At 35.8% G+C, this 24,695-nt stretch overlaps 1 protein-coding gene across 1 annotated transcript; it reads right to left on the bottom strand.

Annotated features, from left to right (window-relative positions):
• Positions 1-691: 691 nt before the first annotated feature.
• NTS (neurotensin) lies at positions 692-12,345 on the bottom strand. Its single transcript, XM_008531065.2, has 4 exons — positions 11,992-12,345; positions 9,634-9,695; positions 3,945-4,169; positions 692-1,462 (listed from the first exon to the last, which is right to left on the bottom strand). Exons 1-4 carry the CDS (start codon positions 12,059-12,061, stop codon positions 1,310-1,312), a joined length of 510 nt encoding a protein of 169 aa, XP_008529287.1. The 5' UTR covers positions 12,062-12,345; the 3' UTR covers positions 692-1,309.
• Positions 12,346-24,695: the final 12,350 nt, after the last annotated feature.

The following is a 24,695-nucleotide window of genomic DNA, read 5'->3' as shown; positions in this document are numbered from 1 at the left end:
TGTAGGTGAGGAAACAGAGAGGTCAAACTAGTTGTCCAAGGCTGCTAGTGAATAATGGAGCTGAACCTGGGCACTCTACTCCGGAGTGCACACTCTGAATCACTATCAAATAGTTTCCTTACTAGGCTCAGTGCTTTGGGCACTTTTTAATGTGGAAGCTGATAGGATGGTGAAAGATGGTGAGGTGGTGCTTTTGAGAAGTCATGGTTTTACCAGAAAATCCCAGAGATCAGTGGGCTGCTCTTATATCCTACTGAGTAGGGTTCAGAGCAGGGGAGAGGCTTTCTCATCAAAAGTACATGGAGTTATGAAGGCCCCTTAATTCCAAGACAACTCAAATCCTGACATTTTTCTTTCATAGATGACTATGGACTAGGTTGCAGCCCTGTGAGGAGAGGTCTTCCTACAGCCCTGTAAGAGTGAGGGTCTTGGAAGCCACTGCTAATGGCGGAATGTAAAGGCTGTGAGGGATTATCAGACCATAAGCATGGTCTTAAAGGAAGTTTATAAGAGGTTATTTCAAGTATTCCTTTTGCCTCAGAAATGCCCTCTCAATTGGGAAAAATATTAACCACACAAATTCCTCAGTGAAGTTAAAAATAAAGTTATCATTTACTGGATTGAAATGTGAGGGAAAAAAGTCAATAAAGGGTAATTCCTGTAATGGAAGTAAATCTGCAGATACACGTGGTTCTGATGGCTTATTGTCTTTTTATTAGCTATTAAGTTCATTTAACAGAAAAAACAAATTCAATTGAAGATCATTGATTAAGATAGGCACAGTTAACAATAGTTCATTAAACATTCTTTTAAGAAGATCCTATTTTATTACTATTACCTTCCTTGTATCTGAGAGACTCATGAGCGAGTCTGGGAAGAGAGCATGTATTTCTCTCAATTTAAAAAAATGATCAGCCAAATAATGAAAGAAGTACTATTACTTTGTTTTGAGTTAATGATATGTAGGGTAGACTTTGCTGTAAGACTTTCATAATCTCTTAGAATTTGGCTTAAAATGTCAAACATTTTGACTGTTTAAACAACCCATTAAGTGCTTTTCAAAATTACAGAACATTCTATATGTGACTTAATTAACATTAATTATACACAACACATCATGCTGAAGATCTAGATTTATTTGAAAACATTCAGTCCAATTTATGTTAATACAGTAAAATCACATCTCATAAGTCACAATTTTAGAAGAGACAAAATAACTGTGTTCTGTCACATTTCCACAGAAGTACAATTTGATATTTAATTAAAGGATGATAAATCACAATCACATGTAAATAAAATATTTATCTTCTCAGTAGTAGTAAGAACCTCTTTTGAGTATGTAGGGTCTTCTGGGTTTATTCTCATATAGCTGCCGTTTGAGAATGTAAGGAATTTTTCTCTTTATAACTTCTTCCTTGTCATTTTTGTCACTTCCAGTATCAAGAACATCTTCCTGAATTAACTGAAAGATAGACAGAATGTGAATCAAACTCACATGCATACAGTCTTCCATTTCAGAGTATTTTTTTCCATTTTACCTTATTTTCTATTCAGACAGCATAATATACATAAATGAGATATATGAGGTCCAAGGCAATTAACTATTTCATCCGAGGACAGATGGCTATCAAGTGGCTGAGCGAGGATGAGAGCCTGATTCTTCTGACTCTCTATTCAGTGTTCTTCCTAGTTCACCAGGTTTGCCTTTTTAAAAAATTTCTTTATCCATCAAGGCTATACACTAATGTCTACAACTGAAGAAAAAATACTTAACAGAACTTTGAGTATTTTTCAGCCTTCAACTTATGATAGACCAAAATGTTATAGAAATACATCATGAATCACAACAAATATAGTTTTGAATCTAGTAAAGCAAGTTTGGCTTCAAAGTTTCTATTCAATTAAGGTGATTACTGACTTGACTTGAAAGCTATTCCAAAGATCCGTTTCTCAATCAGAGAGAGAGGAATGCCTGCTTTGCATAACTTACTCAGCTGTAGAAATTCACAGATGTGAAAGCTCTGCTTAAATGGTAAGGATGTCTCTAGATTGTGGTGCTTAATAATTAAAAGCAAGTTCAGATTCAGTAACTCAAGGGAGCTAATCTCCATGTGGAATATTGCCTGATATCTCATTGAATAGGTCCCATTCTAAAATTAGTTCCAAACACTTTTTCTGATAATACTGTTCTTATTCAAAACTTTCAGCTAGCAAAAAATATTTAAGAACTCTGTCCAGAGTTTTGCACATGACTTACAGAAATTAAAAAATAAATAGATGCTGAAGAATTGTATTCAGATTTCTGATTGTCTTCTAAACTTCAGGGTGACTATAACTAATACTGACAGGAGACTAAGTTTTTAATTATAATACATATGTATAGAATTGGATCACCAAGTACTGTATTTCACCACACAGCTCTTCAATTTTGGGGAAGGAAAAACAGCAACTGTCAATCTAGTATTTTTCTTGATGTTTTGTTTCCCTCTGTGTATAGTCTGTAATTACTTGAACTATGATTTGAATGATATTGTCATTTTGTTTTAAATCAATAACATTTAAAACAGCAAAAGTTATAATCTTACATGGACCTGATTTGTCCACATAATAGTTTATTGAGGTTTGGTTTTTTTCTGGATAAATAGCATGTAAGTGACATTTCCGTATGTTAAAATTAGTATTTTTCAAGTTTTATTGACTTAAACAATATTTTAAAAACTAACTAAACTATTTCGTTGGAATTGGCATTAGGGGATGAATAGTCCAGCAAGTAAAATTAAAACTGGCTTCTTTGTTTTTCAACTAGAAAATGTCTTTTTGTTTACAAGTTAGAATAAATGCTAAAAGTTCTGCTTTGCATTTCCTCTTTTCCACAGGGTATCTGTGTGATAGTCAGTTATTCTTAGGCAGATATTAACAAGGAAGGCACCCTCAGAGCCCCAGTGTTGGTGCAAACTCGAAATATAAAATATTAAGCAAATTTCTCTTACAGGTTAATTTGAAAGAAATGTTTCCTTTGTTGGGAAAATTTTTAAAAATCCTTTTTTGAAGCATTTTTATTTCTCTTTGCCTCCTCCAAACAAACATTCCCAAACCAAAGATGGTGAGTCACCAGCATAGCATTTAGTAGAATAAATAGATTCATCCAGTCCTTCATTGTAGTTCTGTGTAGTGGAATTTAGCTGTCTTGGCTGTGGTGGAGTTAATTTAGCTGCTAAGGACATGTAAAACCAATGCATTCAAATGAAATAGGAATATCTATGTATATTTCAAATGCAAATTTTGCTGATTACTACATTCTCATATGTACTTGGATCAATTTTCGAACGTTACATTCTCTTCTCTTAGGTTGTATGTTTATTCTAGTTCTATTGATTCACTTTGATTACCGCAGCTTTAAAATACATTTTAATATCTGGTAGAGTAAGGACCCTCTTCATTATCTTTTAATTTTTCTAAATCTTCTTGTTCTTCTCACACGTTCATATTAGAGAGAGAGATATATATCTCTATCATTCTGGTTTTATTGCCTAATACATTCAAATACAAGTGGAACCTGTTGTGTTTTGTGTTTGTCTATAGATGAACACCCATGACTTTGTGTTTCTAAGAAAAAATTTTGAGTTCTCTGAATTTCTTACACATGCCACCACAACCACCACCAAAAATAACTTAAGCATGCCATCCATTTATGCACAATAAAAACATATGGATCAAATCTGCCTTAAGACATATCCCTCTTTTAAGATTGAAGTAAAAATATTGTGTTGAATCCCAAATATTTGAAGGACATTTAGAAGATCTAAAGAAATGTTTATCTCAACACATGGTTTATTCTTCTTTAATATTTGTAAGTTTTCCTGTTATAATAATGATCAGGATTAAAAAATATCAGTAGAAATGAGAGCTAACTAATATAACCATAATTATATCTATATTTTTACCTCCCAGTGTTGAAAGTCCCTGCTGTGACAGATTTTTCGGAGCTGGTATATTGTCAACATTGCCTCAAAGCTAAAGCCATCTAAGGCAGGAGGAAATTTCCGTCTTGCAACAAGCTCGTCTTCACGAAACTCTCCAGTTTCCTCAGCTTGGCTGTTCAGGCTGGTTATAAGGCTGCAAACATTTAGCAGGGTCATTTTCCAAGAAGGGACATTTGCTTTACTGATCTGAAATATAGAAAACAAAATAGATGTTACAGTTAAAACTTGTTTTATGTGAGTAAGAAATAAATTTCTACTGTACTAAGGCATTACATTTTAGGGTCTAACGTTACTCTAGCCTAAGAAATACACAGTTATTAATTTAGTAACTTCATATCACAAAGTTAAATAGTGTCAATACCTCATATCCTTTATTTTTAAAAGTGCAATAAAGTTAGACACACACATGTGCAGATGCATGCTGGAGCAAAGGAAGAAAGAAATATAAGTGACAGTAAGTACAAGTATATAAATATATATGTATATATCACAGATCAAAATATTAAAAATACCACTCTCTTTTAATTACACTTCAGTTGAGTGTCTAATGGAGGAGGGACTAAGATGATACTAATAGATTTGGACAATTACAGTAGTGCGAGACTTACATTCCACACATTAATAGTTGTCACAGGCAGCATCACAACTGACCAATTTGTTTATTTGAAACTTATAATACTTTCTAGAATTACCATTCTTTTCTAACAAGATCTTGTCTGAAACCATTATTACCACACTCAACAACTTTCTTATGTGCCAACAATAATCAATGAGAAAACATAAGGTCTTAGGAGAATGTAAATGTGAAATAATTAATAAAAATTAACAAAAATTTCAAAGAGCATAAAAGCATAAACTTTTCCTAAAGGACTTTAAAATAAAAATAAGATTTGAATGACTACAAAGCCATGGTGAGAAAACTTAGTAAGAACAGAATCTGGTGTCAATTCCCTCTGAATTACTCTCCAAATGTAATGCGATTGCAAGCCAAAGTTCCAATTTGGAAAATAGGCAGATACTGGAAGTTAGAGGAGAGGATTTACCAAAATACTTACAAAATTAATTTTGAAACATGAATGTGTGGGAAGAACCAAGAAGATTCAGAAAAGTTAAAAGATAATGAGAAGGGACTTACTGTACCCGATATTGAAATGTATTTTAAAACTGTAGTAGTCAAACGAGTAAGTTAATAGAACAAGATAAACATGAAATCCAACAGAAGAGAGCATAATGTCCAAAAATTGATCCAAGTACATATGAGGATGTAGTAATTAGCAAAGTTTGCATCTGAAATCCTTGGGAAAATCGGCTGTGGGGAAATCTGGATTTAGATCTAGTTACAACTTTTCTTGATGCGTTATTGTCTAACAATATCCAGATGAGTTAAATAAGAGTAAAAGTAAAAGTGCATAAGTACATAGAAGTTATTTTATAAATCTGGAAAGATGTCATTAAGCAAATATTCAAACCAGAATCCATAAAGAAAAAGATCATTTTCAATACATAAATGTGAGAGATATCTCTTTGGAAAATTAACAACCTGAACTAAAGTCAAAAACAAGCTATACTGTACAAGCTGTCACGAAATGTTAATATCCTTAACACAGGTGGAGCTCTTCTAAAAGAAAATGGTGAATAGACTGATTTACAAAAGAAAGACACTCTAAAAAGTTGAAACCTTAGATAAGTAATATGAGCAGAGCAATCCAGAATCACTCATCAAAGAAGAGCTATGTAAAAGAAATATTTGGTATGATGTTCAACTTGGCTAGGACCCTCAGATCAGAAGACTTTAAAAAGTATAAGTACACTCAGCGGTGTACTTATGGGGACATGTGGAAACAGACACTTCCCCTTCTAAATAATTGTTAGTCTGGGTGTAGATTGGCATAAGGTTTTAAAGGATGTCTTGGCAATCTGTACAAAAATTGTAAATATGCATATCCTTTGATGAAGATTTTATCCTAAGGACATGCAAATCGGTGAGTACAAAGATATTATTCATTACAACATTTTCAACCAGCTTGGAAATCCTTTCAACTATGTCCTTTGAACATGATTATCCAGCCATTGCTTGAATTTTTCTGCTATGGGAAACTTAAAGGCAACATTGTGTAGCAGCAACACCTTACGTCCTGCCGGACAAAATTAATGGGATACCACAATTTTACATCTGGGAAGCTCTTTCAAGATCATTTCACTGAGTATTTTCTAAAGTGTATTCCTTACAACACTAACTCTGCACTAGTATGTTTTGTTTTGTTTTTGCTAGGGAAGATTCACACTGAGTTAACATCTTTTGTCAGTCTTCCTCATTTTTTTTTACGTGAGCTGCCACCATGGCATAGCCACTGACAGATGAGTGGTGTGGTTCTGCACCTGGAAACCTAACATTGGCTGCTGAGTGGAGCGTGTCAAACATAACCACTAGGCCATCAGGGCTGCCCCTCTGCACTATTTTTAAAAAGGAGTTCCACTGTCAAGTAAACTGGAAAACTTGAGTTTAAAGGAAATTTCAAGGCTTCTTGACTAGGTCCTGACCTTGGACACTGTCCTTGGTTTGCATGGCCAAATTTTAGCAAGACTCCCACGAAGTCAATGTAGTGAAAATGGTTCCCCCTTGGTATCTGATCACCCTGGACATCTGATCAAAAATCAAATTTTGATCAGATTTCTACTTTTTGTCTTTGTCGTATTCAAAGTTGAGCCCAATCTCTACAAAACTCCCATTGCAGTAGTTCCTTTTGAATAAAATCTGCCTTACTCTTTAACACGTGTCTTGTTTAATTTTCTTTAAAAGTAGACATTCTCACTTATTAAATTATTTTATACAAATGTTTATAATAGACCTAAGCCCGTAGATAAGAAATTTAGAATATTGCCTCTTCTTGTTTTTAAGATGAGGAGAATAAGAATATTTGTGGTTCCTCCTTACCATTATTTGATTTAACTTTCCAATAATGAATAAAATCCTGGTCAAACTTCTGTTTTCTTAATTAAGTGAAACCTGATCTATGTTACTAATATTCACTATTTGTAATACGCTGAACTCAGATGAGTCCAGCAAATGGCGAATTCAAGCATTTCACCAAATTGAAAATAATTAAAGTAATCTCTGGTGGAGCCCTGAAGTTTTTTATAGTTGAAAACAAAAAGTAAGGCTGAGTACTGAATCCTAGTTTCTCATTGTTAGGTCATAAATATCTATTAAACTCCTACGGTATACAAGGCATTGAGTTTAATCATAGAAAATTATAACATTTCCCCAGCTTTTTGAGAGTTGTCCAGGTTCTCTTTCTTAATAAAACTATACCAAAGTACTAGCATTGGTAATAAAGAGAATTGCACTGTGAGAAAAAAATTATCTTCTACTTCTTTTCAGACTCTGGAGTCTCTCTTGGCCTTCTGTTGCTTAAGTGTAATTACACATTGTATTTCAATGTCTAAATAGCTTTACTCTAAAATTGAAATTGCTCACATGTTTTACACACTTAAAGTGAAAAGAAGAAAGCTGAAGCTTTCTGAAGCTTTTAATAATGGAGTTATACAAATATTAAATACTACTCTCTTAAATTTTTTAAATGTAGTAATTTGGTTAAAATGGTCATAAGTTTGGAGTTTCTATTTGCATAGGACCCGACACACACCAAAAGCTCATTGAATCACAGAGAAATAAGTAATAGCAGTTTTGCAAAAAATAAACAATGAGCTTTTTGTTCCCATCCTAGCAGCAAAATTGGAATAATTATGCTTCTGGGTGTTTCCTCATCATTGACTATACTGTATTTACTTACTTCAGTTAAAAGGAAGAAATGGGATTCAATTATTTTCCATGATCTGGTTTAGTGATATATCCCATGACTGAATGAAAGAAAAAAATTTTATTGTGTCTATACTTTTGTTATGTATTTTTCTTAAAAGAAAAATTAAACTATCCATATACTGCAATTGTTTTTCTGTGCAGTGTCTTGGCCAAGGAAGGAATCACAACTTTGCACCCATGTGTTCACGAAGTAGCTAACACTCCCCAAACTATACCACATTTTGGAGATTATTTAGACCTTTATGTGTCAATGTAAAATTGGAATTATAGACGTAAAATCTCTACCAAGAAACTAAGATATTCTAATCTGCCTCATTTTCCAACACAGACTATTGACTTCACTTGTCTTCCTATTTTTGAGTTGAAGTGATTATAGCCATTGCTATTCTGATTGGGCGCTAAACAAGGGTGCTTATATTTATCATAAGGTTAAATGTATTTGGTCATTGAGTTTTAGACTTAACTAAATTTGATCATTCCTGATATGAAACCTATCAAATTAGAGTAAAATTTGGTTTTAATCCATTCCATTTTTATAAATTTGGGCAATTATGGAAACATGTATGCTTCAATTTTCCCCAAACGGCTTTTAAGGACCATAGTAGAAAATGCCTCTTTGTTAGCTTTCAGATAATAATGCCCTACACTCACACACACACTCAAAACTGAGTATTTCGCTTCTATACCACCATCAAACACAACTCTACTTATGTACTAGGGATTGTGGTATCTGGAACACACTCATCCAATTGGGGAAGAGAAACCTGAGGTGGCAGGACCTGAGTTGGGGTATTGCTTCAGAAAATACACAGGAGTTTTGAGCATGTGCTTTCTTACAATAGCATCTGTTGAGTCCTCAGCCTTGGTTTCCCAGTGCTACACATTGATTGTGCCAGGGGACTGCCTGAAAGTTCATTTTTCTTTGAGAAACATCTTTTGGTTGGAAATGCTGTTCTCTAACTCTGCATTTAAATACGTACTGATTGGCTCATTCTGGGTAAATCAGTATTGGAATTAGGCAGATTCTAATTGAATTTTATTCCTAGGTATAGATTGGGATCTAAGAACCTTGTTTTCAAGACCCTAAGAGAGTAATAATAGGGTCCAGTATGCAAAGTTTTACTTGGTTCAGTAAAAACAATGACCAGGTACAGATAACACTTCTACTATAGGAAGAATTTAAACCCAGGCATGGATTTAATGTAAATGTCTAGGAGATTATAAACTCCAACTCAAGTGCTTAAAAATAAGGACAGAAGGCCAGCGATGTGAACTAACCCACTTGAATTAGATCAATCATTCACGTGTCACAGTGGCAGAGCAGAGCTCAAGGCTTCTCTTGGCCAGTCTATTGCTGTTCACTCTCCACCACATTTTTCTCATGGATTGTCATGAACTTTCATTCCTAATTTAGGAACTCCACTTTACTTTCTCCAATCCAATACAAAAGGCAAAAATGTCACTTAATTTTCATTTACATATTTAACTTTAGGCCAATATACCTTTCATCATATACAATGTGATAGGAATAGAAACAGGATTCCTTTAAATCCACTTACATGTCCACATAAATAATATGTGGCTATCTAATTAAAGTTGCAATATATTGGTTGATAGTCACTATAATTTCTTTCCCTGCCACATCAACACCCTTAACTCCTTTGAACTCAAGGAAAAGTTTCCCCAAAACAGAAATGCTTCCCAATGAACAGAAGTTCTTGTTTTGACAGTCTTGATGGGAAATTATTACTATAGGAAAAAGACACCTGGTTTATAGTGAGAGTTCATATGTTTTTCAATCTTCAGGTAAAGAAAAGAAAAAGTTACCTTTGATGTATGCATATTGGTCAATAAATCTGCTTCTAACGCTTTCATGTCCTCTTCTGAATCTGAGTAAAATCAAACCACATGTTTACCATATAACCACATATCATATAATTATATTGTAACCTACAGATTTTAGACTCATGCCCCCCAAAATTTACTCCTAGAGGCTTTTTGCCTGTCTTATGTGTTTATTCTTCTTAAAATGGTATTCAGAAAGAACTAATCATAGTTTTCTTTTAGGCTAACAGGCAGTTAGAATAATGGAAGCACTTCTAAGAAAACAAGCACATGAGTAAATGCCAGGAGAGCTATTGATGATTTACAGTGGTTTAATCTCTGAATCTCGGTATAAAAAAACTGATTATATCATATAATAGGAATTTTATCAAATATGCTTGCTAATTTTTACCAGGAATAGTTTACATAAATAGAGTATACACATATAAATATTTTAAAAACAAAATAATAAGTAGGTGTATATAAGAGACTCTTTCATGACAAAACCAAAGGGAATTGCTTACTGAGAATTTCAGGATAAGAAAGAAACCAAGATTTAATTAACTTGAGAAGCTATTTTACAAAACACACTTTGGAAGATTTGTTGTCTACTTTAAACAAGAATTTAGAATTGTGTGTCCTTAGCAATTTTATCACAGGCTATTACCGAAATTGTTTAAGTGAAAGCGGAGTTGTCCATCAATACATGTTATGTGTATAATGGTGTTGAAAATGGATTTCGGATTTTTTTTAGAATATCCTTTCCATTTCCATTAATGAATATTTAGCAGAGAAGAAAAATTTTTTTAAATTCTATAAGATAATAGAAACAAAGTTATAGAACACTATAATAAGGTGACTTACTTCATACTTACTGATCTGTATGGCATAAAATAAAGTAGAAGTTAAAATGACTGTCTTTCTTGCACTACACATTCTTATTAAAAAAAAGTGCCCTACTTGGAGAAACCATTTGTTACATTGTATCTAGAAACTGAATTATGCCATAGATCTTTTACTTCTATTTCTAAGGGCCCGAGCTATTTTCCTAAAGGAGGGTCAAATTCCTTTAGGCAGTTATAGAAAATGTACACCACCATCCCCATACATTTTGGCTTATCACAGTAAGAAGTTTCAACAATAAACAAGACATTTCAACAAATAAATGTAATGTTTAATCAGTAACCCAGCTTTTCTCACATACTCTAAATATACTTTTAACTTCTTGTAACTACTAGATAAAATCATAATTGTAGAAAATTTGGTATTTATCTCATTTAAAAACTTGCAACATTGGAAATTCAAGGTCTTTTTCTAATGACCAAAATAAATTAAAAATTTTACTAAGTAACATTTATATGTTCTGCTAGATTTAATTTCATAATTTAAATAATATCATAGCAGAAGTTTGAATTAAACATTTCAATGTCATATTTATAAGATTTAAAACTAGAAATGAAGTTAAAAGCTGCATTTATTCCTTGTGTTTTTTATTTTTTCACTTTGATGTGATCATTCAATTATTTTTCAAACATTAATTGGAGCATATTGCAACCATCATATTTCATGTTACTCAAATTTAAACCTTTTTTTCAAGTTTAGTTCTTGATAGATATTTAGCAATATGTGGCTTCTCTTTAATAATCACATGCAAAGCTAAATCATTCTCCTTAACATAAGAATGTCAATTTTCCAATTACATTTTGTATCAACATAAACAACATGCAAGCAAACAAACAAATCAATAGTATGCTTATTTATCACATAGAAAGACTATATAAAATATATTCTCAAAAAGGACTTGGAAGCTTTTTGCATTTTTCTAGAAATAATTTTCTACATAGAATGCTTCATTCATTTATTCATTAAGCATCAATTTTCACTTTCTTTGTTGTCTTAACACACACACACAGTTAGGAAAATAATTTGGAGGAGGGAGAAGCCACTGCTTCCTGAGAGAATGACTGAGGATGAGATGAAGCATTTTAAATGCAATGGCTTTTAATTATGGCTTTGCACTTTCCCAGGGCACGGCACCTGTACGTCTCATTACATGCTGATCAGCCTAATTTACCTCTTGTTTTGTTTTTTCCTTCCTAGCGATTACGTTCCAAAGGGGAGCATGAAGTGTTTCACTGAAATCCCTTTGATTACTTTGCAGACTTAAAAAGGGGAAAGAAACGTTTCAGTTCTTGTAATCATAAAGGCAGAGAAAGGAAATATTCAGTTTCTGTCACTAGAAAGCAGATCTAGAATAAGGGAGAAACTCTTCTCCCAGGATACATTAGTGTAAGTAACAAGACACTGCAAAAAACGAAAAAGAAATCACTTCAGGGCGTTGTAAAAAGCAGCTGAGCTTACCTGAGCACAGACACCAGGAGCTGAAAGCCAGGAGTATCATGCATACCAGCTGGATTTTCATTCCTGCCATCCTTTCCTTTAGCCTTCTAGCAAGCCGAGTTCACAAGCCTCAGAGACACGCTGAAGGGGGCTCTCTCTGGAGCTTCCTCTTGCCTTCAGCTGACTTTGAAAGCGAACTATGAGAGATGGTTTGGCCATTCCCTATATATATATGCAGGAGGATGATGTCATGAGAGCACAGGGATTATCTCTTCGGGATGTGCCCTCCCTTCATCTCCATCCCTCCTCTGCTCACTTCCTTCTCCCCTTTTCCTTTGTCCCCCCACCAGCCTCCCCCACTTCTGAACCTCGAATGAAAGTGACATCCTCCCTAATTGCGGCTGCTGCTCTGGATTTCTGACGCACAGGAGTGATTCAAAAGTAATTCCATACAGAACATACTGGAAAAGAACTTCCAGTACCATTCTGTCCCCATTTCCTCTCATTCTCTGACTCCAAGAAGTTGTCATTTTAACTTTGCGAAGCGTGAGATCTATGATTTCAAAATCCCCAGGATGAGTGCATGAAATCTGAGTCTTTAGGTTTGAAAGTTCTTAAAGAGCTCCAGTTCTTTCCTGATAACCCACACTCTTGAGCAAATGTTTTGTAGTTTAGAGACTAGTATAGGTCTTAGACAACACGTGCTAGAAGAAGGAAATGGAAGATAAGCAGAGAATTAACTATAACATTCGGGTTAAGCAAAAGAGTTTAAAGAAAGAAAAGACATTTTTAAAAATGCAAGACCAGTAGCTCTAAGGAATAGGATATTATTTCCTAACAAAAAAGAAGTTTCAGTGACTAGGAGGATGACTGAATTATGCATGCTGACTTTTGGTTGAACGACTTAGAAAAACAATTTCAAATTTATAAAATCCAACTATAAATCATTTATGTGCTAGCAGACGGAAATATGGATTACTGTCTCACTGACTGCTGGTTTCTGACAGTGGCTTCTTTTTCTGTCTGCATTGCTCCCTGATCTTTTGGGATTCACTCCTGATGCTATACACTATTCTTTGTATAAGAATCCCTTTCTCACTGGTTTTTACCAATGCATCCAATTTCTTTCCCTGTTATGGTTATAAAAGTGAGATTGGACTTCCAGAAAGGAGACAATCCTAAATAACCACCCTCCACCAAAGTCACTTTTCTAAGATGGTACCTTCACGTATTTCATGAATTATGATGACGCTCATTCCCTCTCTGGGTTATCAGAAGAAAATTGCTCAAAATGTCTTTTGGAGTGAAGCTTTTTTCTTGCAGCAAGTATTTCAGGATACATGCAATAATCTCAAGAGAGGATGTTGATAAGAATGTGAATATTTGAAGGTAAAGGTGTGTGGGACTTGTTCACTTTTTAAATATATTAATCACGTAGTAACAGAAAAAAAATCTGGATTGATTTCTTTAGAAAGTTGATTTATATTATAAGGTATATGTCATTGAAATTAACTTCTCCATTTTACCCCAAACTTAAGGAAAGGGATTAATTCCAAACATTTAATAATTATGTAAAATAGCAAGGAGTCATTCATATAATTTAATCTTCAGGAATTTAACAAACGGCTGATATTTTTGATGCTTTGGTTTGTTTTGCAAACTTACATACAACACAATATTGAACACGGCTCACTAGAGGAAAGTTTTATGTAAAGGGTAATTGATTGGCAAAGAAATGTGAAATATATACTTCTAAATTTTTGCTTTCCTGCCACTAGGGGGCACAATAGAAGTTTAAAAGGCTTTTTATTTTAACTGGTCACAGAACTCTGAGGATTATGCTTACTTTCTTCTCACTATCAGACCATCTTTGTGATACAATCCTTTTAAAGCCACTTTGATGAAGAAATCAAGAAATTATATATTCTCTGCGTGATATTTGAATTTGTTTTATCTGCTTTTGAATTGCAAATACAAAGAATAATCTTTTAAAATGTGTGATAGCAGCCTAACAGTAAAAAGGAAATGTGACTCCTATTTTCCTCAAATGAGTTCTTTAATATGTGAAGCTCCAGGAAATGTTAACAAAATTTATTCCTAATTAATTAGAAAAAAAGAGAGAATGAATAATGGAAATTCATTTTCTTTTAAGTGTATCACTTGAATATTAGTTGTCAATCTAAGAATTGTTTTGAACATATGGTAAATCTGAAAGAACTGGGACAAAATGTGTTAACTAATGTCAAATGATTCAGAATCAAATAGAGGCTATACACTATTTTTCTTCTGGGAGAAAAAGATGTGTAAATTTTTGTGGTAAAATTATGATATAGATAAACTTCATCTGACCTCTAATTGGTATTTTTAAAATCTGTTCCCCTTTTCTTTTTAGCCCCAATCCCAATGCCTCAAGCTATAGAAAAGCCAATTAAACAATTTAAGAAGGTAGTTATGTTTGGATATTTGTCTTTAAAAAGTATTCTAGTGGGGGCCCACCTGGTGGCTGAGTGGTTAAAGTTCCATGCACTCTGCTTCAGCAGCTCTGGTTTGCAACTTTGGATCCTGGGCTCAGACCTATGCCACTCATCAGCCATGCTGTGGAGGCATCTCATGTATAAAATAGAGGAAGATTGGCACAGATGTTAGCTAGGGACTAGCTTCCCCAAAGAAAAAAAGAAAAAGATTGGCAGTGGATGTTAGCTCAGGGCGAATCTTCCTCACACACAAAGAGTATTCTGGGGGGGCCAGTGGCATAGAGGTTAAGTTCACACACTCCACTTTGGTGGCCCAGGGTTTGCAGATCCCAGGCGTGGACCTACACTTGGCTCCTCGAGCCATGCTGTGGTGGTGTCCCATGTGCAAAGTAGAGGAAGATTGGCAACAGATGTTAGCTCAGTGTTAATCTTCCTCACCAAAAAAAAAAAAGTATTCTAGGAAATACCCAAATGATGCCTTTAATGCAAGATTTTAGGAGATGGGTGAACTACTTTTACTCTAAAGGCTTTATGCCTAAAATCCTTTTAACTTTATTTCGCTCTTAAAATAACTAGAAAAAATTTGAACATCTGATAATCTTCACGTGTTGGCCTTCCAATTTGAGGTCATCTGGCACGGGCTAACTCTAAATAGGTTAGCTATTTATCGATGTAAATAGCTTTATCTGTTACCTGTAGAGTGCAACATCTCTATGGTACTGGTACCAGACTTCTGAGCTTCTACTGTGACTTAGGTCTGACCTTTATCAGGCAATTAGTTAAAATAATCAACAGAGATGCCTGAAGAATTGACAACTGGGAAGAGTGGTCTGTAAACTTCAATCTGGAGCTGGGGAGGCTGAGAACTCCTTGATGACCAGTGGTTCTTCAGTTCCAGATGATTTCTTCCTCTACCTTTGGAGCCTTCACCACCCCATCAACAGCTCCCTGGGCTCTCCATCCTCTTTATATCTTCACATCTAAAACTTAGCCTGTGGTGTTTCTACCATTTGGAATCTGCCCTCCACCTTGCCTTTGACCTTCCTATGTCACGTTCTGACATTATCTCTCGTTTTTCAAAGACTGCATTTTTCAGCCTAATCGAAGTAAGCCTTTCCAAGTTTGAATGCTGAAAGTAGTCTCATCGACTTCAACTCTTCCCAGTTTCTGCTAAATGCTCATCCATTTGTGGCAAACTGTGAAGGGGAGCAGAATTTGCCACCCCAAAATATACCTCTTTGGCATATTGATTATCTTGGGCTGGTAAATTTTAAGAAATGGCAGACACAGGAGAAGATCTGAAAACCCGAGGAGAAGTCACCCTTTTGTAAGAGACATTTACATTAATAAGGGAAATCTTCCTCTCTAAGAGTGTCTCTTTCTCTACCTGGAAGAAAAGGATGACTAACTCTTTAGAAACTCTTGTCAGTGGAGGAGGAAAGGACTTAAATCTCTATAACAACCATATTCTTCTTTATTATGCTTTTCCTGGTACCCTCCTATAACTGGCCTCCCCCCACCAACATCTTCTTTTGTCTTCAGCTGGAGATGGTATCTAAGCTGGTGCCTTGGGCCATTTCAGGGAGTTAACTCCATTTTCCTGGTTATCTCCTATGCATATAACAGGAGGTATACATGTTATTAAACTTCTTTTTTTTTTCTCTTCAAAGCCCCCCAGTACATAGTTGTTTATTCTAGCTGTAGGCTCTTCTAGTTCTTCTATGTGGGACGCCTCCTCAGCATGGCTTCACAAGCAGTTGCTAGGTCCCCACCTGGGATCTGAACCAATGAACCTCTGGCTGCTGAAGCAGAGAGTGTAAACTTAACCACTTGGCCACAGGGCCGGTCCCTATTATTAAACTTCTGTTTGTTTTTCTCTGGTTAATCTGTCTTTTATTACAGGGGCAGGGGAAGGGTGGAGAAGGGAGGGGTCACAACCAAGAACATTGAATTGTAGAGGGAAAATTAATTTTCCTCAGCTACAACTGTAAACTTCTAGAAGAAAAGGACTCTTACTCATCGTTGTATATCCTCTTCTTCCAACTCTTACAATCCATAAATGTTCAATACATATTTATGCAACGGAATTGCAATATTAAGTATTTTAAATTTATAATGTTTTTCCATGTTCCCATTTGTAACATTTTTCAGCCACATCTCTACTTTAATTTAAATTATTTAAAACTCACTTGTTATCACTGATCTTAATATTTGATGTGAAGCTTTAATGACTTCAGTTTTCTCAGCCTTTTCTCTAGTTGTTCTTTTCCTCCCTGACTGGGAAAATCAACTTTAAAAAGTTATTTAAGAAGAGCGCCCTGGGATCATGTGCATTCATCAGCTGAGTGCTTAGGATAATTGTGGGTTTATTCCATTCCTGTAAATGAGTCTCTGGTTTGGAACTGTAACTCTGATTCATCTGAACAAACAATGATGTCAATCTCTTTATAATCTCAATTGATTTTTCTGTTCAATTAAAGTCCGTTTTCTAGACATACAGATAGTTACGTGCATGCACACACCCATATGCTGTCTCACACCCAAAATGCATATAACCTAGACCTTGGTGACTTAGGTAAATGTAAACCAAACGTCCAATTTCCCAATCTACATGTAACCATGCTTTGACAATAGCCTCTGTAAATTCCCAGCTCATTTCCCTTTGGATCTTCCTGTCTCTGCTCTTACATCTTTATAAGTAATTGACTTGGAAAAATTGATGATGGATTTCTGTAGTCAAAGCATATTTTGCAGCTTAAACTCCAATTGTAGCACAAGCTGACATGCCTGGGCTCTCACAAGCCTGGGATTCACATGTTAGAAAGTTGCCATATTCAACTAAGGATGCTCCACATTGTAGTTACTGCTGAGCTCCCTTATAATCTTGTTTCTCAAATCTAAGAAAGTATTGAGATGTCCGCAAAATCACTACCTACTATGTGCAATGCTCAGGTAATTGACCTTATAAGCCTACTTTTTAAGTCCAAAATGAAGCATTACAGAAAAAAACTTCCTAACAATTTTCTCTTACTTTTCTTAGTTTTACAAATGTATATAATTATCTAGAGTGAAAAAATGAGATGAATTTTCATTGAAAGAAAAGTGTCCCCTCTTTTTTTTTTAATGTTACCAAATTTAATAAAATTTCTGTAGCACCTGTAGTACCCAGAAAAGAGCAGATGCTGTTGAGCTCTCCTTTACCAGGAGCTGATTCAGTGAAACACTTTTTCTTCCTTTATCTTAAGAAGATATTAGATGTTGAATTTGGAACATAATGGTTCATATTATTAGTACTCCTCAGTCTTATTATTTTTTCAATTTAGTTTCTTTCTCTAGTGATCCTGATAAGTCCCATGGCTTTGAATCATATCTGTTCCATAATAACCTCCCAATTCACATCTCTCACTAACCAAGTTGTACATCCAATTGCATCCTCAGCAGCTCTACTTGGAAGAGTCATTAAGCAAACTTACTGTCCAAAATAAAACTTTTGATTCCCCCAAACATCTTCCCAGGAATATCCTCCTCCTCAAGTGTTCTCCATTTCAGTTATTGGAACCATCATTCACTGAGTTGCACGGATAAAAAAACTAGAAGTCGTTTACAATTTGTTTTCTACCCCCTCACCACTTTCAAGTAGTCAAAACCTCCTGGGGTGCAGGCCTGCCACCAAAATATATTCCGAAGTACTTTTCCTTACTCCATTATCACCATCCAAGTCCAAGCCATCATCGCTCCCCTGAGCTGCAGCAAGAGCCACTTGAATAGTGTCCCAACCAACAGTCTTGGTTCGTTTCAATGCAGTCAGCACACAGTAGCCAGAGAAGTTTTTTCAAAAATGTAAATTCATGAGCTGGCCTTGCGGCTGAGTGGGTAAGGTCACGTGCTCTACTTCGGTGGCCCAGGTTTTCACCAGTTCAGATCCTGGGCACAGACCTAGCACTGCTCATCAAGCCATGCTGAGGCAGCGTTCCACATGCCACAACTAGAAAGACCTACAACTAGAATATCCAACTATGTACTGGGGCGGAGGGGACCTTTGGGAAAAAGAAGAAAAGAAAATTGGCAATAGATGTTAGCTCAGGGCCAATCGTAAAATAAATAAATAAATAAAGATGTAACTTTATTCTTGTTACTATCTGCTTAAAATCCTCTAAAAGTTTCCTATTATGCTTAGAACAAATTCCTGACCTTGGCCTATATTATCCTGAATGGGCCTCTGACTCCCTCTCTACTGCCATATCCTACCATTCTCCCCTCTGTCTGTGTATTTCATGCACACAGGCCTTCTGGCTTTTCCTCAAACAGGCCAGCCTTTCTCCTCAGAGATCTTCAATGAACACTGCAGTTAGGTTACTGTTCAGCAGCTGCTCATTCTCTGCTTCATCCCAGAGTGGACGGGATATTTCCCCACTCTTTGACCATGACTTTGGCCATGAGGCTTGCTTTAGCCAGTGGGATGTTACCAGACAGAAGGAAACAGGACTTGATATGTGTTTTGCAGCATGGGGCTTGCCCTCACGCTCTTCTGCCACTTCCAGAAGAAGGATTTTTTCTGGATGGTTCCAAAATGAGGAGAAACATGAATCCAAGCTGAGCTAGTTGTCTTGCAAGCCTGAAGCTTGAAGCAGAGCTTTCTGAGCTTAAAACAGGATCAGCCTGGCGAACTCACAGACATGAACAGGACTGTGTGCTTTGTTTTAAGTAACTGAGTTTCAGGGCCATCTGTTACACAGCATTTTGGTGGCAATAGTTGACTGATACAGCTATCTATTTAAAACCCATCCCACTGTTACCCCATTCAATCTCTATGGTCTTTATTTGCCCATTCATTTTTTGTCTTTTGTAAGTAAAATCAGAAATCTCTCTCCTTTTTTTTGGTTTTGTTTCTTATATTCTCAGAACACAAAATAATGCTTCTCCATAGTAGGCACTCAGTGAATATTGTTAATTGGATAAGTTAATGAGGTGTCTGAGCACCCCTCCCTGATGGTTTTAGGGTAGCTATCTACCTCTCCCTCACTTCTTACAGGGACATTTTCATTCTCTAAGCTGTGAACAATAAAACTCAGGAGGCAAACTCTTTTGGAGAGAGTCCTTGCCAAATGGTATGAGAGAATGCTTCCCTTCAAGGGAGTTGTGAATATTCTTTTTTATTATTTTATTCACTTATGTTTTGGTGAGGAAGATTGGCCTTGAGCTAACATCTGCTGCCAATCTTCCTCTTTTTGCTTGAGGATGATGAGCCCTGCTAAAATCTGTGTCAGTCTTCTTCCACTTTGCATGTGGGAGACCACCGCAGCATGGCTTGATGAGTGGTGCATAGGTCCACATCCCTGGGATCTGAACCCTCAAACCCAGAGCCCCCAAAACAGAGCATGCAAACTTAACCACTATGTCACCTGGCTGGCCCCATGAATATTATTTTCAATTGCAATTGACATTCTGTAAGTTACCATTAAGGAAAAGTGGGAGTATGATGATCCTAAAGCCACATGTTGGTGTTTCTAATTTGGTGAGCCAGTTTATGCAGAAAGAATAGGTACAGGCAAGTCTTCAGAGGCAGAGGATTGAGTGACAATATTGCATTCAGAGTCTAGAAATAGCTGCTGTAACCAATACTACAGGCCTCAGAGTAATCTAAAGATTAAACCTGAAATTCATTTATAGGAAACCTACTCTATGACAGGCACTGTGCAGGTTAATTTGATTTCATATAACATAGCATACGGTAAAGCAGGTTTCACAGGATGATATTATTCCCATTGTGTAGATTAAAAAAAAAATAAAAAGAGCTGTAGAGAGTTTAAATAAGGATAAGGGGACTTATGAAGTAGAGCTTGGATAGGACTGAACAATGCTTTCCTTTCTCAAGCAACAACTAATCTTTGTCATACTATACTGGATCCTAGTACCAGGCAAAGAAAATCTTGTATTAACTTGTTGAAGAAAATGTTATGCTAACTAAAGGCAGGCTAATACTTTTAACCTAAAAGGACAATTAGTAAAAAGTCAGATTGAATTCTATTTTCAAATTGATTCTAATTCATCAGTTTAACCTTGTTTTTCTCCCTTTCCAGGCTTAGGTGTGTTACACATATTAAACAAAGACACTTTATCTCAGAATCCTCCTTCTTATTGTAAGGACTGTGTAGAACCCGAATGGGCTCTGCATGTGTTGAATTGCTTTAACCGGGTGGAAGATTAGAAAGTATGAAAGAAGAATCAGGGAGAAAGTGATGTTACAGCCTGAGGTGAGTGGAAATGAGTGGCCTGGGAAGGAAAACATTTCCCACTTTGTACTCTAGGTGGAGGCACTAGTATGTATAGAAAGACAAAACCAGACAAGTGCTCTTGGGGTACTAGGCCATATTTTAATATCATCCTAATTCACTAAGCCAATGAATGTTGGAAGTGTGTGGGCTGTATGGAACAACTAGCCTGATACTTGAATTTTATGGAGAGGGAAACCCAGTAAGTGTTTGTAAGTGGGTTGCAAATTTCCTCCACCTTCCAACTCTCGATCACATTGGTTCCAGCTGCTCAGTCTAACCCCACTCCTCAACCCAGAGGAAGGTTGTTTGCCAACATCAATCCGGCTATTTTGGAAAATAATGTATCTTCTGTGAGGTTCTCTATTATCAGTACAGCATCTGCACGACAAGTTAGAAAACATCTAAAGAATATTAGTCACAATAAAATGGAATTTCCTTTTGAACAGGCCTCTCATTTTGTCTTTTTCTGTTACATAATATCTTGCTTTTGGCATTGTCAGTTTCCTTTGCTATCTTTCAGTAAACACAAACCCTTTAGCTCCTAAAGCAGAGATTCTCTACTCCTATGATCTCTTGTCCCTCCTTCGCAGTATAATATCATCACCTTTTTTCTACATCCTCTCTGGCTCTGAGGTCAGGTGAACATGGTCATAAATTAGGGATCCACACTGAAATGCCCACAAGGGCCAGGCAGGTAACGTGTCCTGTTTAAGCCCTATTTAATGGGACGTTTGGCTTGCTACTGAGCTTTAGATGATTTTCCCTCATGTGGAAACATAGACCCAAGATGGCAGATCTTTCCATTTTTCAGCATTTTCCAGAAATTCAGATTTTTATGAAAATGTCATAATCTTTAAATGCAAATATTTAGCTCAATCTTCTTTTTTACAACACTCAGCAGACAAATTTAAATGTCTATGTATTGAATTCAGCCTCAACATCCATCATTTTGCTAGTCCCTGGTTTAAATCTTACTCCTATAACTTTCTACCTTTGTGGCTTTAGATTTTAACTCTCTGGGCCTCTTTCATCATCTGTAAAATAAAAATAATAATTACTGTCTAAAATATGGTCATGCGGATTGTATTTGTTTTTACCCGGTACACATATATCACAGTGTGAATGTAACAGGCACTCAATAAATGTTAGCTTGCTCATCCAATCGTAAGCTACACACATTCCTTCCTTTTATTCTTATTTTCCCTGTCTTCTTTCTTTCTACTTCACATTTATATGCCTTAATCTTTTTAAATCATTCCAGTATTTATTCACAAAATCTTAAATTAGACTCCATCTCAGAGATTCTATGTGAAACTTATCCTTCTTTCTCTCCAAAGTTGAACATTCTTTTGCCTCTCTGCTTTCCAATTTCGAAGTGTTTTGGTGATGGTCAGTATATAACTCTTGTCCCTCTGTGGCTTGTTTTTTAATTGGGGTATAATTTACATATGGTGAAAGGCATAGATCTTAAGTATAAAGATTGATGAGTTTTGACAGATACTTGACTTTTCACAGTTCAAAACCTGATAAAGACGAAGATCATTTCCTTCCAGCCTGGAAATTTTCTCATGCACATTCCCAGTGAATTCCTCTGACATCACAGGCAAACACTTAATTTTGCCTATCCTTGATTTTCATACGAATGGAACCAAACACTGTACTTTTTGTGAGTGTCTGGAATCAAACACTGTACTTTTTATGAGTGTCTATTATTGCTCAAGATTTTTTTTCTGTTTTGTATTTTTATGGGGTTTTTTTTTTTGCTGAGGAACGTTGGCCCTGAGCTAAGATCTGTTGCCAATCTTACTCTTTTTGCTTGAGAAAGATTGGCCTTGAGCTAACGTCTGTGGCGATCTTCCTTTACTTTGTAGATGGGATGCTGCCACAGCATAGCTTGATGATCAATGTGTAGGTCCATGCCCAGGATCCAAACACGCAAACCCAGGGCCACCAAAGCAGAGTGCCTGAACTTAACCACTACACCACTGGGCTGGTCCCAATATAATGTTTTTGAGATTGATTGATGCTATTGCACATATCAGCAGTTTGTACCTCTTTACTACTGTGGATTATTCTACTGTAGAAATATACTAGAATTTGTTTATACATTCTCTTGTGAGATGGACATTGTTTTTTTCCAGTTTAGGACTATTTTGAATATAATTCTTATCAACATTTACACATATGTATTTTCCTAGACATATATTTTCATTGCTCCTTTATAAATACCAGGAACGGAAGTGCTGGGCTATAGAGTAGGTGCATGTTTCACTTAAAAAGAAATTGTTAGTTTTTTATGTGGTTGTACCATTTTAAAATCCCAGCAGCAAAGTCCTTGCTAACATATGATGTTGCCATTCTTTTGAATTTTAGCCATTATATTGGGTGTAAAGTGGTATCTGATTTTAATTTGCTTTTCTTTGATGACTCATGATGCTGAACTCTTTCATGTGCAGTCAACATTCTTATATTTTTCTTTGGGCAGTGTTTGTTCAGGCCTTTACTCATTGTTTAATTGGGTTGTTTGTCTTTTTATTACTGCATTATAATGTTTTTTTAGCAGATATATGTATTGCAAATGTTTTCTTCCAGTTTGCAACTTGCCTATTTTTGTAAGAATGTCTTTCAATGAGCACAAGTTCTACAGGTTTGATGAAATCTAATTTATTCCCTTTGTCCTTTCTAGGTAGTGTTCTTTTTTTTTTTTTTTAAAGATTTTATTTTTTCCTTTTTCTCCCCAAAGCCCCCCGGTACATAGTTGTGTATTCTTCGTTGTGGGTTCTTCTAGTTGTGGCATGTGGGACGCTGCCTCAGCGTGGTCTGACGAGTAGTGCCATGTCCGCGCCCAGGATTCGAACTAACGAAACACTGGGCCGCCTGCAGCGGAGCGCGCGAACTTAACCACTCGGCCACGGGGCCAGCCCCGTTAGTGTTCTTAATATCCTGAGAAATCTTTGCCTACGCCAATGTCCTGAAAGTGTTCCTCCATGTTTGCCTTTAGAAGCTTTATAATCTTAGGTTTTAAAGTTAGATCTATAAAACATCTCTGATTACTTTTCGTGAATGCTATAAAGATCAAGATTCAAATTTTTCTTTTGCTCTTCGGTTGCTCCAGCATCGTTTGCTGACTAGACTTCTGTTTCCCCATTGAAATTCTTGGGGACTTCCTTTGAAAAACCATCGATCATGTATGTATTAGATCTATTCTCTTTCATTGATCTAGTTCTCTGTCCTTATGTAAATGTCACACTGTCTTGGTTACTGTGGCCTTACAGTAGTTTTGAAATCAAGTACATATTTCTCAACTTTATCTTCTTCCGAACCATTTTTGCAGCTTTAAGTGCTTTGCATTTCGTGTAAGTTTTTAAATTGTGTTCTTTGTTTATATTTTTAAAAAGTCTTATTTTGGTTGGGATTGCATTGAATCTAGAGACCAAACTGGGAATAATTTATATCTTCAGAATATTGAGCTTTCAACATTGCATATTGTCTATTTGTTTAGATCCTTGTAAATTTAACTTTTCTCAGTAATATTTTGTTGTTTTCAGGTTAGGGGGTCTATTTCATTAAATTTTATGTTCTAATTGTTTATTCTTAGCATATAGACACCAGATAGACGTTTGGATATTATGATTGTATCCTGAAATCTTGCTAAATTCACTTATTAGATCTACTAGCTTTTTTGTATATTCCTTTGGTTTTTCTACCTAAACAATCATTCTATCTGCCAGTAAAGACACTTTTTGTGTTCCTTCTAAACTTGAAGTCCTTTGCTTCTTTCTGTCATTGTTGTTTTTCCTAACTGAATTTGCTAGGACCTCCAGTACAATGTTGAAACAAAGCAGCAAGAGCAGAAATCCTTACCCTATTCCTGATTTTAAGCAGGAGGACTTCAGTATTTCACAATTAAGTTTTATGCTAACTGTAGGTTTTCCCTGCTTTTCCTAGTTTGCTGAGAGTTTTTGTCATTATTGGG

This window comes from Equus przewalskii, chromosome 29 (assembly GCF_037783145.1).
Source record: "Equus przewalskii isolate Varuska chromosome 29, EquPr2, whole genome shotgun sequence".
NCBI lineage: Eukaryota > Metazoa > Chordata > Mammalia > Perissodactyla > Equidae > Equus > Equus przewalskii.
This window is presented reverse-complemented; position numbering and strand designations above follow the sequence as displayed.